At 40.6% G+C, this 18,183-nt stretch overlaps 1 protein-coding gene across 3 annotated transcripts in view; it reads right to left on the reverse strand.

Annotated features, from left to right (window-relative positions):
• The window catches only part of XPO5 (exportin 5), a 48,530-nt gene that overhangs the window by 27,034 nt on the left and 3,313 nt on the right, over positions 1 to 18,183 (reverse strand). For all 3 annotated transcript variants that reach the window (XM_082638418.1, XM_082638419.1, XM_082638417.1), the window contains exons 4-15: positions 17,487 to 17,624; positions 17,141 to 17,323; positions 13,936 to 13,962; positions 13,205 to 13,390; positions 12,486 to 12,562; positions 8,811 to 8,910; positions 7,830 to 7,913; positions 7,097 to 7,222; positions 6,105 to 6,195; positions 4,352 to 4,480; positions 2,441 to 2,559; positions 1,213 to 1,368 (exon numbers count right to left, since the gene is read on the reverse strand). In XM_082638418.1, the coding sequence (XP_082494544.1) occupies positions 1,213 to 1,368; positions 2,441 to 2,559; positions 4,352 to 4,480; positions 6,105 to 6,195; positions 7,097 to 7,222; positions 7,830 to 7,913; positions 8,811 to 8,910; positions 12,486 to 12,562; positions 13,205 to 13,390; positions 13,936 to 13,962; positions 17,141 to 17,323; positions 17,487 to 17,624 (1,416 nt within the window). The remainder of the gene's footprint in view (positions 1 to 1,212; positions 1,369 to 2,440; positions 2,560 to 4,351; positions 4,481 to 6,104; positions 6,196 to 7,096; positions 7,223 to 7,829; positions 7,914 to 8,810; positions 8,911 to 12,485; positions 12,563 to 13,204; positions 13,391 to 13,935; positions 13,963 to 17,140; positions 17,324 to 17,486; positions 17,625 to 18,183) is intronic.

Raw genomic sequence — 18,183 nt, forward strand, 5'->3', positions numbered from 1 at the left:
TCAACTGGCATTACAAAAATGGGGTTTCAACTGGCATTACAAAGTTTCAAATGTTCATTTTCTCAGATAACTCTGCAAGAGGCTTGAGATTCACAATTTTACCAGCAAACACTTTACAAAGATAAAGGCCAAAGAATCCCAGAACAATCCAGGCTATCACCCAAGAACTCAGCCATGGTCACATCTCTCCACTTTTTGTTAAAAGTTGAGTGGTCTGGGCTTCCCTGGTGGCGCAGTGGTTGAGAGTCCGCCTGCCGATGCAGGGGACCCGGGTTCGTGCCCCAGTCCGGGAAGATCCCACATGCCACGGAGCGGCTGGGCCCGTGAGCCATGGCCGCTGAGCCTGTGTGTCCGGAGCCTGTGCTCCGCAACGGGAGAGGCCACAACAGTGAGAGGCCCACATACCACCAAAAAAAAAAAAAAAAAAAAAAGTTGAGTGGTCTACTCTCCCTGATTCCATTTCATAACTTCCCACTTACTCCTTAACCCAATGCAATGTGACTGCTGCCCTAGCCACTATGATGGAATAACGCGCTAACAAAGGTCTAGAGGAACCCAATGGACACTCTCCAATTCTTAAAGAATTTCTGTGGCAACAAATGAGTCCACATTTTTGAAAGGGCTTCACCTCTACTACCGGCATTTCTATGATGGCGATGCCTTAATTTTCTCTCATAATTTTCTGAATCTAGACCTTTAACCTCAAATAGCCAGTTTAGCATGAGATGTCTCCACTGAGATATTATATGTATACTTTAAACCTAGTCCTGCAAAACAGAACTCACCCCTTCTCTGCCTTACTCCTTCCCTCCTCCCGGTCCAATATTCTCACTCAGGTGGTGCTTCACCTCTCACTAGTCACAACTGGACCCCAAAACCTTTCCTCTTACAAATCACCTCCCAACCTGACAGCACACATTGATACCTCCTCCTTCAGGTACTCTTTTCCATCTCAGTGTACATGTCTACTAACTGCAATGCCACGTAGGTACCACATCTGTCTATGTGCCTTTCTCCCCAAACAGAGAGGTGGTAAAGGACAAGGCTTTCCTACTAGCATGGTGCCTGCTCCACATTAAGTACTGAGTAAATATTTGATAAATGAATAAACAACTGTTTATTAGCTTGTCTCATATACTTACAAAAACAGTTACAAAAAATAATTAGCTTAGAAATGCCAAAATAAGTTTACAAAGGAGAGAGGGAGTTTACCTTAGAGAAGACCTGGGGCAGGAACTCTGGTCTGTAGGTGACGAATGGAAAGAGTGCTGAGACATTAGTGAGGACACAGGACAGGATGAGGGGATCCTTGGTGTCAAAGTTCAGGACCATCTGCAATAGCTCTACTCCATCATTAATAGGAATTTCCTGTGATACAGACGTGAAAAGGAGACTGACATAACTGAAAACCCCTTTTACTAAATTTCCTTCACACTCTATATAAATATGGCTGTCACATATGGTTTTATATAGTGCTTCTTAACCCTTAACATTCTAAGCATTACCCCATGTTATTAAAATTTTTCACAAATGCTGCTGCCATTATTAGGGATGTAGCATTACCTACTACTAGAAACTGAACTCAGAATGCCATCATTTCAAACTGAAGTGAATATAAAAACAGATGAAGTTAATGATCCTAAGATCTAATTTGTTAATATGCCATTAATGAGAAAAAGCACTGTAGTTCACTTATCTTCAAGGGACTTAGATTCTTTCTACAACTAACCTAGAATGAGTTAAGACGAATTACCCCAAAATAAGTGATCCGATTATTTTTAACCTAATTAACATAGTTAATATAGTATATGCTGTTATCTGGTTTAATCAGATTATTCAGGAAAGAGGGACACAGATCAGCCATCATGAATATTCTGGTCAATTTGCCAAAAATTGGCAGATATCTCTTAGATTTTCCAATTCAAGGCTTCCATCACTGTCCTCCCTATAATAGTTATCCTACCTGTGGTTCACTGTACTATCAGGCTCATCTTATTATCTCCTAAAACGAATACTAAACACTGTGGGGCTTAAAGTCAGAGAGACCTAATTTGGGTCCCAGCTCTATTTATTAGCTATTTGACCTTGAGCATGTTATTTACCCTCTCTGAATCTCAGTTTCCTCTTCTGTAAGACGCACACTCACATATTTTCCTATCCCACTGCCAGTTTTAAGAAGATCAAAATTGGGGACTTCCCTGGTGGCATAGTTGTTAAGACTCTGCACTCCCAATGCAGGGGGCCTGGGTTCGATCCCTGTTCAGGGAACTAGATCCCAGATGCATGCTGTAACCAAGAGTTTGCATGCCACAACTAAGAAACCGGCGAGCCGCAACTAAGGAGCCCGCCTGCTGCAACTAAGACCTGGCGCAACCAAATAAATAATAATAAAAAAAAGATCAAAATTATTATGCAATCAGCACAAGAAACAATTACTTACTTCTTTATCTAATGTTCGAAACATCTGGTTGATCACACTTTCCAAAAAAAAGGTCATGGCTTCCCACTGCACAAATGAAGGTGAGAAGATGGAGCAGAGGCTGCCTTCTCCAGTTCCAGCTGCAGGGGAACAGGGTTTTAAAACACACACACACACACACACACACACACACGCACGCACACACTTATAAACACTGTAGGATCACAGAAGACACAAGGACCATGGAGCTGTAGAAACCACTAGGTAATTTCACAGTTGAAGGAACAAGGTAATCTAACCCTTCTCAGCCTGGGAAAAGAAAAGGAAGCAGAAAGGGATCCCTATCCTGCCTCTACCTCTAAAAACAAACTGTCTGAATTCACCTTTGTGAGCCTTGTCTGTAAAGCCAGTTTAAGTACTGAATGAGAATATACATGTAAGAATCAACACCAGTGCCCGGCCAATTGAGAAATATTAATTAATTCCCCCCCTTTCATAATCTGTCCATGGGAATCTAAATAATTACGATATCTAAGACCATAAAGAACTGCTGTAAGACACAAAATGCTGCTTCACATCCAGTAGCCTCATGACAACTGCAAGGGCCCTGTGCAGAGAACTGTGCCACCTTCCAAGTTCACAAGTATCATCAAGTTCCCTGGTGGCCTAGTGGTTAGGATTTGGTGCTCTCACTGCCATGACCCAGGTTCAGTCCCTGGTCAGGGAACTGAGATCACGCAAGCCACATGGCGTGACCAAAATATGAAAAAAAAGAAAAAAAAAGAAAAGGAAAAACCCCACAAGTATCATCAAAGCATGTCACTTAAACAGCAAGGCCCCTGCAAAATGAATTACAAATTACTTTTCTTGCTTCCGTACAGTCACATTTACTAGCTTCACCTTGGTACAACATATTTGGGCTTCTGCAAACATTCAAGTTACTAGACACCAGGAACCTTCACAGTCAACTGTGAATACATAAAACTGAATGTTAAATCCCACGAATGTCAAGTAACTAGTGTACTTGGTAACTGACCATAGTGTGGAGTTTTTCCAAAGCAGTGACTTACACCCTTTCCTTACAATCCTCTCACTCACTGCCTGCATTAATAAGATGACAGACAGAAGATACAGAGCACAGAGAAGTTGCCTAGCTTATGCTTTTGGGTAGAGGGGGGTTATTCTGATTTTACATAAAGTGGCATTTCCCAAAGGCTTTGAGGGGGCTGAGCGATACGGGAAACCCCTGCACTGCTTGTTGTGCCTGACTAACAAGTCAATTTTTCCGAGTTTAAGAGAAATGCCATGCAAGAACTTGGTTGAAAAGCTTTAAAAAGTTAGGTCTAGGGCCTCCCTGGTGGCGCAGTGGTTGAGAGTCCGCCTGCCGATGCAGGGGATACGGGTTCGTGCCCCGGTCTGGGAGGATCCCATATGCCGCGGAGCGGCTGGGCCCGAGAGCCATGGCCGCTGAGCCTGCGCATCCGGAGCCTGTGCTCCGCAACGGGAGAGGCCACAACAGTGAGAGGCCCGCGTACGGGAAAAAAAAAAAAAAAAAAAAAAAAAAAAAAAAAAAAAAGTTAGGTCTAGACATGTAATTTGTTAGGTGCTGCCTGAAGTGAAGTAATAAAATCAACAATAAACAATTGTTGACTCTGTTAGAAAAGAAAAATGAAGGCAAAACTGATAGGGTCATGGTTTTACCCTAATCTAAACAGAGTTAAAATCTGGTATTATATCTGCTTTCTCTGCCTATATGCGCAAATGAAGAGGCTCACTCTCTAGGATGGAACTGGGCAGTGAGCAAAGCTGTTTTTGAACACTATTAGCACACTGTTTTGAAATGTGGCTCAGAGGTTTATTTCTATGTACAGTTTTGATACACAGAAATACTTCACTAATGTTCAGTTGGAAAAAAAACAAAAAAAGTCTTACAGTTCATGGATCCAGTATCAACAGAAGTTGAGAGCTGATACTTTAGCCACTCCCCAGCCATCTGGAAGCTAGTCTTGGGATCCAAGCGACATGCTAACCTCATTACTTCTCCTTGTTGGGCCCGAGAGGCTGCCAAGAGAAAGACATGAATCAATAACTGCATATAACAGATACTTAGTTAATGTTTATTCATTTATCCATCCCAGGAGGAAAACATTCAAGAGATTTTGTTTTGCAGACTTATGCTCTGAATCTAACAAATGTTCAGTAAAGCTTTGTTAACAAATCTAGAAATTTTCAAAACAAAATTCTAAGAAGCCACCATACCAGCTAGATGCTATAAGCAGCAAACCAAAAGTGGTCTCCCATTTCTGTTGGAATTAAAAGGAGATCAGGTTGGTACAGATGTAAAATGGTATGGCTGCTGAAGAAAATGGTCTGGCAGTTCCTCAAAACATTAAACATGGAATTACCATATGATCTAGTAATTCTCTTCCTAGGCATATGCCCAAGAAAAATAAAAACATATGTCCACTCAAAAACTTCTACCCAGGGGGATTTCCCTGGTGGCACAGTGGTTAAGAATCCACCTGCCAATGCAGGGGACATGGGTTCGAGCCCTGGTCCAGGAAGATCCCACATGCTGCGGAGCAGCTAAGCCCGTGCACCACAACTACTGAGCCTGCGCTCCACAACAAAAGAAGCCACCGCAACGAGAAGCCCGCACACCACAATGAAGAGTAGCCCCCGCTCGCCGCAACTAGAGAAAGCCCATGCACAGCAACAAAGACCCAACACAGCCAAAATAAATAATAAGTAAATAAATAAATTTATTTTAAAAAAATAACAAAAAAACTTGTACCCAAATGTTATAATAGCATTATTCTTAATAGTCAAGATGTGGAAACAACTCAAGTATTTATCAACTTATCAATGGATGAATAAAATGTGGTATATCCATACAATGAAGTATTATTGGCAATAAAAAGAAATGAAGTACTGATACATATTACAACATGGACGAATTTTGAAAACGCTACACTAAGAAAAAGAAGGCAGTTACCAAAGACAACACACTGTATGATTCCATTTATATGAAATGTTCGGAATAGGTGAAAGATAGAAATAGAAAGTAGATTAGTGCTTTTCCAGGGCTGAGAGGGATGAGGGGATTGGGAGATGACTGCTAATGGTTACAGGGTTTCTTGGGGTCATGAGAATATCCTAACATTGACTGTGGTTGTGGTTGTACAACTCTGAAAATACAAAAAACCCCACTGTATTATATACTATAAATGGGTGAACTGTATGACATAAATTACATCAATAAAGTTGTTATTAAAAAGCGGGGGGGGGGGGAACCAGGTTACAGAAAACCCAGAACAGAATTAGGAATCGTGGGTTTTTCCTCTCTTTTTTAGAAAAAAGACCCAAAATGTAAGATGGTATATAATTCTAATATATAAATATAAAAAAAAATGAGAGTGCCTTACCTAAAGTTACTATCTCTAAACATCAATGTCCAAAGGCAGTGTGTGTGTGTATATGTTTGTGGGGGTGTGTGTGTAAGAGATAAAACAATGCGTGGAATAAGTACAATCCCAGCACTCTCTGCAATGTGCAAATGGAGATTAAACAGGCTGCTGTCCAGACTTGGGGCTCTTTAATACAGAAGCTCAAGGGTCATGCACCATGACTCATAACACTAGGTGTCATTCTGAGACTGGAAGAAATTCCAGGCGAATTCACTCACAGTTGAAGAAAGCATTGAAGTCCTCGTCACTATCAAAATCAAATCGAGAGTATTCACAGCTAGGGCTGTCTGTTTTAGAAGGAAAGCCCATCTGGAAAGAGAAACATAATGAGGTAGGGGGTGAGGGTTTTCATGAGATATATGATAAGTAACTGCTTCTCGTCTACCCCTAAGTCTACAATTTGCTTCCAGCGGGAATAATCCTGGGAGTGGTAGAAAGAGATTGTTTTTTATTTGATACTCTGTTCCAGGTTCCTCATGGAAAATTAAATTCTAGAATTAGTTTAAGGTCTTTGAGTATAAAGATGTCCCAAAACAAAGTGCTGATACAGCTTGCAATAAGTAAAAGAACTGAAACAATTTGTCTTCTTAAATGCTGAACCCTGGAAATAAGAATGTAACTTTTTATGTTTCATTCAAAAAGTACTGAAGACCATGACGGCAGAGAACTAGAAGATGGTGTGCAACGTGCTAGGTGAATTCCTTGAGGAAATAAGGGGACCCTTGAATGGGTCCTATTCTGATTTTACAAATCAAGATGAAGCATCTGTCAGCTCCAAGAGCCTTGAACAGATCTCAGAGTGTTGATAAGCAACTCTCTATTGAGGTAATGAGCAACCTGCTTCCATGCTCCTCTTCTCATTCACCTTCCTGACCCTCACTTGGCCTTCAGAAAGTCAGACATTACTTCCTCTTGGAATCTCCCTGACTCCACCTTCCTTTCTATTTTTAACCTCTGAAAAGCAATGATCATATTGTATGGTCATGGTCACTGCTCTCGTCCTATCACTTCTTCTTCCTAGCACTTAGCCCAATACTTGGCATAGAAGTGCTCCAAAATATGAAAGAGTAGATATTTCTTCTTGAGGAATAAAAGACTAATATGCCCAAGGAAAGGATCTTAGTGACCAAGACAGGGCTGTCAATGAGGCCATCTAAGTCTTATGATGTGTATTCACTGACATTCCACATTTTAGATTCCCACTGCATACCTTGACCAAGTTAGTCATAGAAGCACGAAGATATTTTGGTATTATTGCTAATAGCAAAGGGTCACGGGATAGGATCTCATGCCGGAAGAGGGCTCCCCAAGTCATCTGAGTTGAAGAGCGCAAAAACTAAAGGGAAAAAAGAAAAAACTCAGTTTAAGGATTTGGGTTTTATATACCAAGACTACTACTTAGCTCAGCAATTATCCACTATATTTTTCCATGGAAACAAATATCTGTAATACTTTGAAACTGCCCATACTGTAGTACAGCAGGAATGACTGCTCACTATGGACCATATGTTAATAAGACTGGGTCAGGTGCAATTCCCAGAGTATGAGCTGAATTCTACCACTTTCTGTTTTATGCAAGAAAGGATACAGGAACCTCAAGATGATATTACAAGGAGAATCTTGGATTGGATAAAATTAATTGTATAACACAATTAATCAGACTTTTGTATTTAAAATGTCTTTAGTGGTAAATCACCTGGGACATACCTCATATCTGATTGAGCCTTATCAGAATGACACTACCTGAGGGGTAACTGCTGACCTAGACTGCAATGCATAGCTCAGGAAGACTCAGCAATTTTCTTAATGAAATGCTACTACAGTTATTCCTTAGGATCTTAAGAGTCACATTTTATACTTCAGCTGCTGATTACTTCAGGCCATAGCGCTTGATTTTAATTTACCTGACTAAAATTTTGAGAAGTCACCTCCATAAAGTTTACCTGACTTGGATGAGTTGTGAAAGCCAGAAAAGATTCCAGGTATTTTCCAAAATTTGCTGGTGTTTCTACATCAGAATCCACACCCTGTAGGACAAAAAGACCACTACATTAACGATGTTGATGAGGAGGTCAGAGTAGAGAGTGGAGTAACAAATACAGACAACTTATACCCTCAAAAATTTCAGGTTTGAAAGGACTTTATACTTCCTTGTGGCCTAAGGAAGGCATCATTTCAAGGGCTAAAACACAGGAAAGCTGCTTTACCTCCTCAATCATCATCATTAAAACCTATTCCGTGGTCAAATAGTAAAACAAGAGTATTCACTTCAGAAATCCGTATATTTCTTCAGATCTAGTCTAGTCACATCTCTGTGACCTAACCTATTAAATAACCAATTGATGGTACACATCTTATGTCTGAAGTTCCATCCTCTCTAGCCATTCAAGCCACCACAAAAAGACATAACATCAAGCGCAAATGTCTGTACCAATATCCTATCTTTTAACACATAAGACTGAGTATGAAATATTTCCCTAAAGATAGTTAATTCCAGGTCAATCAGACTAAAGTTTTCTTTTATGATCTAATAATACATCCTTTAGATTTGGGAAAAGTGTTCTTTATTCAAATCCATAATGTTTCATGACCTAATAGGACTTTAAAGGGTAATGCACTCGGCAGACTGAAGTTTTACAAGTACCAAAATGAACAGGAGTAGCAACATTGACTTTAGTCAGATGTTGTAACAGATGGAATAACAGATGTGAATGTTTACTATTGACATTAATAACTGACTTGTTAAAAAAAATCTGTATCATTCAAACTCAATTAAAATAATTTAATCTATAGAATTATAAGAAATAATCTGTAGGGAAATGCCCCCTCAGGCTAAAATCAATGGCATGTGTCACCCCTTACACAAATATAACTTTCTAAATCCTCTCCTCAAATGGCCCTGAAACTCTCCAGAAAGTGCTCACCAGCAATGCACACAGCTGATTGCCCAGGGCACACAACACCTGACAGAGTCTCTTCAGGAAGACATAGTGTTTTTCTACCAAGCCTCCTCCATCAGCAGTCCTGAAGAGGAGAACACAGTGTGATTAGCAGCACATCAAGAGCACCAAAGAGAGTCCCATGGAGTATGGAGCTGTATGTGGTCTGTGCTCCAACACTCAAATTTCCGTTGATTATTAAAGTTAAAAAAAAAAAAATCAAAAAACAAAACCAACCAAAAACCTCCAACCAAACACTGAAAGATCAATGAGGAATAGGGTTCAATGCCATCTCATCCTTCAAGAGACACTCTAATTTTGGGTAATGCAGTCCTTGAGTACTTTGGGATAATACTGTGAACTCTGAGCATGACTCCACAAAGCAATACATATACTTATATGCATAAAAACTGCACAAAAAGACATTGGTTGGGCTTCCCTGGTGGTGCAGTGGTTGAGAGTCCGCCTGCCAATGCAGGGGATGCGAGTTTGTGCCCCGGTCCGGGAAGATCCCACATGCCGCAGAGCGGCTAGGCCCGTGACCCACAGCCGCTGAGCCTGCGCGTCTGGAGCCTGTGCTCCGCAACGGGAGAGGCCACAAGAGTGAGAGGCCTGCGTACCGCAAAAAAAAAAAAAAAAGACACTGGTTGATACTGAGGAAGGACTTAGAGAGATCTCTAGGGCAGCATGCAGTAATTCCTTATACCACTGACAAAATCAAAAGGACTATAATCAAGAGAATGAAAAGACAAGTGACAGACTAGGAGAAAATATTTGCAAAAGACAGTCTGATAAGACTGTTATCCAAAATATACAAGAACTCTTAAAACTCAATAAGAAAAAAATATGATTAAAAAATGGGCCAGGGCTTCCCTGGTGGCACAGTGGTTGAGAATCTGCCTGCTAATGCAGGGGATACGGGTTCGAGCCCTGGTCTGGGAGGATCCCACATGCCACGGAGCAACTAGGCCCGTGAGCCACAACTACTGAGCCTGCGCGTCTGAAGCTTGTGCTCCACAACAAGAGAGGCCGCGATAGTGAGAGGCCCATGCACCGCGATGAAGAGTGGCCCCCGCTTGCCACAATTAGAGAAAGCCCTTACACAGAAACGAAGACCCAACACAGCAAAAATAAATAAATTAATTTTTTAAAAAATGGGCCAAAGACCTTAATAGACACCTCACTAAAGAAGATACACAGATGGGAAATAAACATATGATAAGAAGCTCCACATCAAATGTCATCAGGGAATTGCAAATTAAAATGAGATAGCACTATACACCTATTAGAATAGCCAAAATCCAGAACACTGACAACACCAAATGCTAGTGAGGATGTGGGGCAACAGGAACTCTCATTCATTGTTGGTGGGAATGCAAAATGGTACAGACCCTTTGGAAGACAGTTTGACAGTTTTTTACAAAACTAAACATACTCTTACCATATGATTTAGTAATCACACTCCTTGGTAATTACCCAAAGGAGCTGAACATACAAAAACCTACACACGGATGTTTATAGCAGCTTTATTCATAATTGCAAAAATCTGGAAGCAACCAAGATGTCCTTCAGTAAGTGAATGGATAAATAAACTTTGGTACATCCAGACAACAGAATATTATTCAGTGGTAAAAAGGAATGAGCTAACCGAGCCACGAAAAGACATGTAGGAACTATAAATGCATGATACTAAGTGAAAGGAAACAATCTGAAAAGGTTACATACTATATGATTACAACTATACAACATTCTGGAAAAGGCAAAACTATGGAGAAAGTAAAAAGATCAGTGGTTGCCAGGAGTTTGGGTGGGAGAGGAGGGATAAATAGGCAGAGCACAGAGGATTTTTAGGGCAGTGAAAAAAAACCTGTAAGATATTATGATGATGAATATATGTTATTACACGTTTGTTGAAACTCAGAGAATGTACCCATAAAATGTATAACACCAAGGTGAACCCTAAGGTAAACTATGGCCTTTGGATGATTACGATGTGTCAATGTAAGTTCAACAGCTCTAACAAGTGTACCACTCTGATAGGGGATGGCTATAATGGGGGAGGCTATGCATGTGTGGGGGCAGGGAATATATGGGAAATCTCTGTACCTTCCCCTGAATTTTGCTGTGAACCTTAATCTGCTCTAAAAAAACAAAATCGTTTTTTAAAGACGGTATTAAAAACATAACTTGGGGGCTTCCCTGGTGGTGCAGTGGTTGAGAGTCCGCCTGCCAATGCAGGGGACACGGGTTCATGCCCCGGTCTGGGAGGATCCCACATTCCGCGGAGCGGCTGGGCCCATGAGCCATGGCCGCTGGGCCTGCGCTTCCAGAGCCTGTGCTCCGCAACGGGAGAGGCCACAACAGTGAGAGGCCCGCGTACCACAAAAAAAAAAAAAAAAAAAAAAAACCAAAACATAACTTGGTATCTCATTTCTCCAAGTCATTTAGTTCAGATCAGTAATCACTTATGTGCTATTTTAGAATGCAAATAACCCTTTAAATTAAAAAAAAAATTATTTGGTGGCAAAACCTGACCTACAATGATGTAGGACGATTCTCACTAACAAGAATTAGTAAGGACTGGTGGGACAGCAGCCATATTAGCGTGTTCTGGAGGCAGTACAGTATAACATAAAAAGCATGGGCCTCAGGGTAAGAAAGACCTAGGCTCTAGTGATGCTGAAGGACAGCGTGGCATCATGGTTTCTAGTGCAGGCTCTGAAGTCTGAATCATAGCTTTACTAACCAGTACCAGTAGAACAAATGGAGATAGGACACCTCAGTGTGAATGCCACAGTCTCTAGGGAACTAAGAAGTGGGTCCTGGAAACAGTAACTACAGTGGCCACCCAAAAGACATGTTATTAACTTAATTAACAGCACTCCTTAAAAACAGACCTGTAGTATCCATAGGAAAGAGCCATCATAAAAGCTATGTTAGAATGGACAGTAAGAAATTTTAAGTAATATATCTGCATCTCACATCTTTTCATTTGTCCCTGGCACCAAAAGTGAAGAAAGAGTATTGAAGAAAAATGGGTGCTGTGACAGTTTCAACTACTGTAATACACAGTTCTACCTGACTCCCTGGTAAGAAAAACATATCAGAAAATGCTTTAACATTTTTCAGAGCGATTAGAAGAAAATAAGCAGAAGCCACTATTTCAGGACATAGAATGTTTTTACAGGATTTATACACATATTTCACACTGACCACATTGTTCCTGCTGCTTCCTAGAGCCTCAGCACTTCAGGCATTGATTACTTTGACAAGGAGAGAGGGAGGAGTGTCTCGAGTTCTGCAATCAAGGAAGGCCCTGGGACAGACTCTGGTCAGATCAGAGCATTCTCTGGCCTAGTCACCAAGGCTACTAGGAGGCTTAGGGATCATCAAAAGCAGACAAAGAGAACCAAGGGGATGAGCAGTCTGGGGAGAATGTGGAAAACTGTGAATGTGAGTAGATGCTGAGTCAACAGTCGCAACTTATTTCCAGCATAAGATCTTCAAAAAGGTGAAACAGTCCCTTTAAGAGTGCCTGATTTTCCTATTAAAAACACAGTCAACTGACTGCCAACAGTCAAATAGGAACTTCAGATACATCGAAATGAGATACAAAAATGACAAAGAAATTAGAAAACACACAGAAAAGAAGATACTCACTGCGCAGCGGAGAGTATATAATGCATGGCAACATCTCCAAATAAGACCATCAAGGGCTTTCGGTCTTCCAACTTGCCCTAGACCCGATTTTAGGGAAACACAGGTAATACAAACTATGTTATTAAAAACCTCCAAGTACTAACAACTTCTATACCTATATAATCAAATATACTGACTTCCTAATTTCTCACATAGCCCTGGGGCTAACTGAACACTGAAAAAAACTCAACTCTTTAGATCCAAACCTGGATAAGACTTATATTTTAAAATGTGTTGGGCAATAATGATGATATGAAAGCAAAATAAATTACATCTGAAAATAACATTCTTATGGAGAAAAGTCACAATCCCATTTGTTAGCCAAGACAGCTATAAGGCCAGTATAGTCACCTTCTACAATTCTTTGACGTAACACTATGTGAGTTTTAAACTTTAACATGACGCTTATACAGTTTCTTAAACATGAAGTACCAAGATTCACAGCTCTTTCAAGAAACAAGTAGCCCTACAAATCTCTATATATCCTGACAATGGATTCCTAGGATATCGGCAAACTGTTGTCCAAAAGGTTGGAGGCAGGTAATTAAGTTGGTGTCAAGTAAAACAAAAAAACCAACAAAAAAACCCAAACCTTTAAATGTCTTTCACCACAACATGGAATTAAACACACATATGCATCACTCAGAGACTGTCAAAGTCAGTCTGAAGTGGTAACTTACTTTCCTGCTGACTGCAATGAGAAGACACTCAGCTGCTCCCAGCTGAAGTTCCTGTTCGTTCAGAAGCAGGCACAGCATCTCCAGGAGTTTACAGTTTTCAGCAGTAATGTGACTCATGGACACCCAGTCAATGTAGCCCGCTAGAGTATTCAGTGCTGCAATTCCTACTCGACAGTTTGCTTGGGCCTGCATGAAAAGAAGTAACTTTTAGCCATTAAGTCCTCACTAACAGACAAGAAAGCTGTGATTATACCCGAGCTCCTTCTACTTTCTAATTCTAAAAAGAAAAACAAACAACAAAATGTACTCACGCAACTGTTACTGATAGGCAACTCAAAGGTTTTCTTCTGATACACAATCACTTATCAAATGATGGCATTCTTGATGCCCATCAGTAAGACTATATTGGCATGTGTGGCCATTTTACGTCCTTCAAGAAATCTCAGATATTATCATTTTAACTCCCTTCCACCATAGCTCAATGATCAAATAAACCAAGGCTGAGGGAATTCCCTGGCGGTCCAGTGATAGGACTTCTTGCTTTCACTGCTGACAGTATGGGTCTGATCCCTGGTCGGGGAACTAAAGCTCCTACAAGCCACACGGCACGGCCAAAAACAAAAGCAAAACAAAAAAAAACCAAGGCCGAGGTCACCCTCCACTAGGTATATGCATCCCTGTACCTGAAAGCCTCAAAGAAGCCTCCTTCCAACTCCACCAAGAGCTCTTACCTTTGACTCCTGAGAATTATCTGTCTTCTGAAAGAAAAGAAGTATAAGGATCTAAATGGTTTTAAAGAGCAAAGGCTATGTAATAACTTTCCACCCCCATAATCTAGGCCCTTGAACAATGATTTTTAAATACTCAACTTTTAATCTTGGAAAAGAAGACAACTTTACTAAGAACACAAAACTGATATTCTCCCAAAGGATGACGGGTTATTTTAGTTTCAGCGATATGACAAAATCTACTAGAACATTAAGATCCACAAGACAGTTTCAACGCACACAGTTTACAAAGAAATACAACTAACAGATGAACAATGAAGCAGGCTTAACATTGCTAGTGATGAAAGAAATATAGTTTAAATCAAAGTATTAGCATTTTTTCTATATTAAAATAGAGACAAATTATAACTGGCAAAGGTATACTGAAATGATGTAATGTTAATGGAAAAAAGCAAGAAACAAAATTAAAATGAGTACAATTTATGACCATGTAGGGACATAACTGTAGGAAAACCACAAACACAAAAATATTAAATGCTAAATAGACCAAAATAATGTCTGTTCAGTAAATTATACAATTTATAATTTTACAAGCAGGAATAACAACTCCTGAAGTACTTAAAAACTTACCATTAGCATGATAAAGGATCTGTTTTACAATTCCTTTTCTCAACTTTCAAAAAGTAATTTTTCTAACAAAGAACGAGTATTAAGCCCTCACCATCAGTGGTCAAAGAGCGGTGTTAATGGGGCAGAGATGAGTAGAACCCTCTCACCAGCATCTACTGATGCTGCCCAAGAAGGAAAGGGAGGCAACAACAGCCAAGTCCAGCCTTCACCATCTCCTCCAACAAATCCTGCATTCCCATTTGGATCCTATCCTCCTGCCCCCTGGGACCAGTACAGGAGCCAGGTGATGGAGCCAGGAGTAAGCCTACTCATCCCATCCTTGTTTACCATTCAGCCTACTCCCTAGGTGGGAAGGTGAAGGGATGGAAGCAGAGAAGGAACTATGAGGAAACTGAGAAGTTTCAGGTACAAGAGATGTCCCTTGGTGCACTCTGGTCGTGGTGGCCTGGTTTAACAGATGGAGATAATGGACACCAAGGCTAAAGAAAAACACCCGTGGATGTACTTCTAACTTGTGTCAGACCATCATCAACCGGCCCTGCTCTGGCATGTTGGCTAGATTTCTAGGGCACTGAAGCATTCATAATTTGTTCATGTCTCTTAGGGATTAAATCTCCTAGGGGAAGAAGAAAAGAATATCTCTTTGGACTTCCCTGGTGGCAAAGTGGTTAAGAATCTGCCTGCCAGTGCAGGGGACACGGGTTTGAGCCCTGGTCCAGGAAGATCCCATATGCCGCGGAGCAACTAAGCCCGTGCGCCACAACTACTGAGCCGGCACTCTAGAGCCCGCAAGCCACAACTACTGAGGTCTGCACGCCTAGAGCCCGTGCTTTGCAACAAGAGAAGCCACCGCAATAAGAAGCCCACGCACCGCAACAAAGAGTAGCCCCCACTCGCCACAACTAGAGAAAGCCTGTGCAGCAATGAAGACCCAACGCGGCCAAAAAAAAAAAAAAAAAAAAAACACCAACCTCTTTCACCCTCAATACACATAGGTTTTTAAATGCAAATACTTTGATATTTTCTTTTGTAAAATCTCAGGGAGAGGGCTTCCCTGGTGGCGCAGTGGTTGAGAGTCCACCTGTCGATGCAGGGGACACGGGTTTGTGCCCCGGTCCGGGAAGATCCCACATGCCGGGGAGCGGCTGGGCCCGTGAGCCATGGCCGCTGAGCCTGCGCGTCCGGAGCCTGTGCTCCACAACGGGAGAGGCCACAACAGTGAGAGGCCCGTGTACCGCAAAAAAAAAAAAAAAAAAAAAAAAAAAATCTCGGGGAGATATTTTGGGGGAAAGAGTCCATTCTGGTAAAAAGAATGGGGCATGAATTCCACTATAATCATTTATTAGGGGATCTTCAATAATTATTCTCTGAAATTCAGTTTCCTCATCCATAATATGGAGACAATACTTTCTGACTCTTAGGGTTGTTTTGAGGATTAAATAACATGTAAAGCAAGAAAAAGTACATAACCATTGTAAAGCAATTATACTCCAATAAAGATGTTAAAAAAAAGTATATAGCATATATTAGGTATTCATTGTGAGTTTCTCCCTACCCTGACACCAGTAGTACCTTGTCATCATTTGTGTTAGTGTCTAGTGCTCCCCTGAAAAAACAGACTTAAGGAAGATGTCAGGGGCAGAAAACCCCTGGCAACCCAAATTTTAATGATTTTTTGTGTGTGAAATAAGCATGTGTGAGGATTCTACATTAGGGTTCTGAAACCTCAATACTATTGACATTTTGGATCAGAAAATTATTTTGGAAGACTGTTCTGGGCATTATACAATGTTTAGCATTGTGCCTGGCTTCTACCCACTAGAGGCCAGTAGCAACCCCTAGTTGTGACAACCTGGGGGGCAAAATCGCCCCTCCTTTTGAGAACCACGGTACTAGATTAACTTTCACACGGCCTTCTTCTAAAGGCTCTCTGCTAAAAATGGCAATGATTGGAAAGACAGTATCTGGTTTGCCTTTTTCTGCAGAAGAAAAACCTCATCAGGATGAAATACCAGGAATCATGTAATCAAGATTAATAAAACTTGGCACAGTTTCCACTGCAAAAGGGAACAAGACTAAATGGGACATCGAAATTTAACAGGGATACTATCCTGACCTATCAGGAATCTGGGTTTTCAAATATTAAGAATTAACCTTCAGGGAGTTCCTTGGTGGTCTAGTGGTTAGGATTCGGTGCTTTCACTGACGTGACCCGGGTTCAATCCTTGGTCAGGGAACTGAGATCCCGCAAGCTGCGCGCATGGCCAAAATTTTAAAAATAAACTAAACAAACAAAGAAAGAAATTAACCTTCATTTTTATACTATTTTCTTAGGAATTTTCTTACTATAAAAGGAATTATTTTTTTCTGGTAGGTATGGAAACTCATTGAATTGAGCTTCTTAGAAAATTAATTCCAGTTTTTCCTGTCATCTTTGTTTCTTTTTTGCCTATAAAATAGCCGTTCCATTTACTAAACTGAACACCCTAGTTTCTTGCTAAAGGATTAACTGTAAAAAACAAACAAACCCACTCATATTAGAAAATAGAACTTCAGGGAGGTGGTATTTATCCCTTACCACTTGTTGGTACTTGTTTACATTTTCTTGAAGTGTGTTAAGAAGAAAAGTGAAGATTCTTTCCATGTTCTGGGTTAACGTTTGCTGGATATCCCTTCGTCTTTGAGGGGGAAGCGTCTGAAAGGTCACTACATCCTCTGCCAGTCGCAAAAGGATGAACATCACTAATTCTGTCTGTGTTTCCTATACCAATAGAGAGAAGGTAGTTAAATGAAACTGAAATATGTTTTTCGTTATAAATGTGACCAAAGGCTCTTTTCTGCTGACAAGACAAACCAACCAAGCAAATAAACCCTGCACAGCAAACAAAAACAAAAACCTGGATTGATACAGCTGTACTACATACCCCTTGTTTGGAAAGAATGTCCAGTTCTATCAGCATGTCAGGCCAGTGCTGTGGCCACTCCCGCTTGATCATTTCTACTACAATTCGAGACAGAACATCTTTAATATGGTTCTCCTCTTCCAAAATGTTCAGTGTTCCCTGAAAAAGAATAAGAGATATTAAGAGGTCTGCAAGACTGAATTCAAGGGAAAAAGTGGGCTGTAAAAGTGTACGAAACTCATGAGCAGGCCTACTTTTAAACTAAACAGAATAAACAAACCTGTTCTCCATATCTGAGTCACCTGTCCTGAATTCTCACTGATCATCCTTCCCACTTAAAGCTTAACAGAGGGTTGCATCAGCTAATAAAATGGCTGTCTCATGGAGCAAGGAAGACATCACCGCTCTTCTCCTTTACAAACTGAAGAGACTCTCATATTGACTGTTTTCATTTTGTAAGAGGGCCAGGGTGGAAAAGTATGGAAATAAGGAACACATTGAGAGGCTGATAAAGTGGGACAATAAGGAGCAACTGAATATTTTACCAACAGTTCTAGTATTAGAAGATACAGAAAGACCATTACTGGGACTCTCTTCTGAAGTTTGATATCAAGACTAATGAATTATGACTTCTATCAAGTTTCCCCAGAATTAATAAAATACAGATCCTTAGCTAGCTAAGTTAATAATTTTGAAGGGAATATTTTTTTTTTCTATT

This window comes from Mesoplodon mirus (assembly GCF_964341445.2).
Source record: "Mesoplodon mirus genome assembly, chromosome: 12".
In the NCBI taxonomy this organism is placed as follows: domain Eukaryota; kingdom Metazoa; phylum Chordata; class Mammalia; order Artiodactyla; family Ziphiidae; genus Mesoplodon; species Mesoplodon mirus.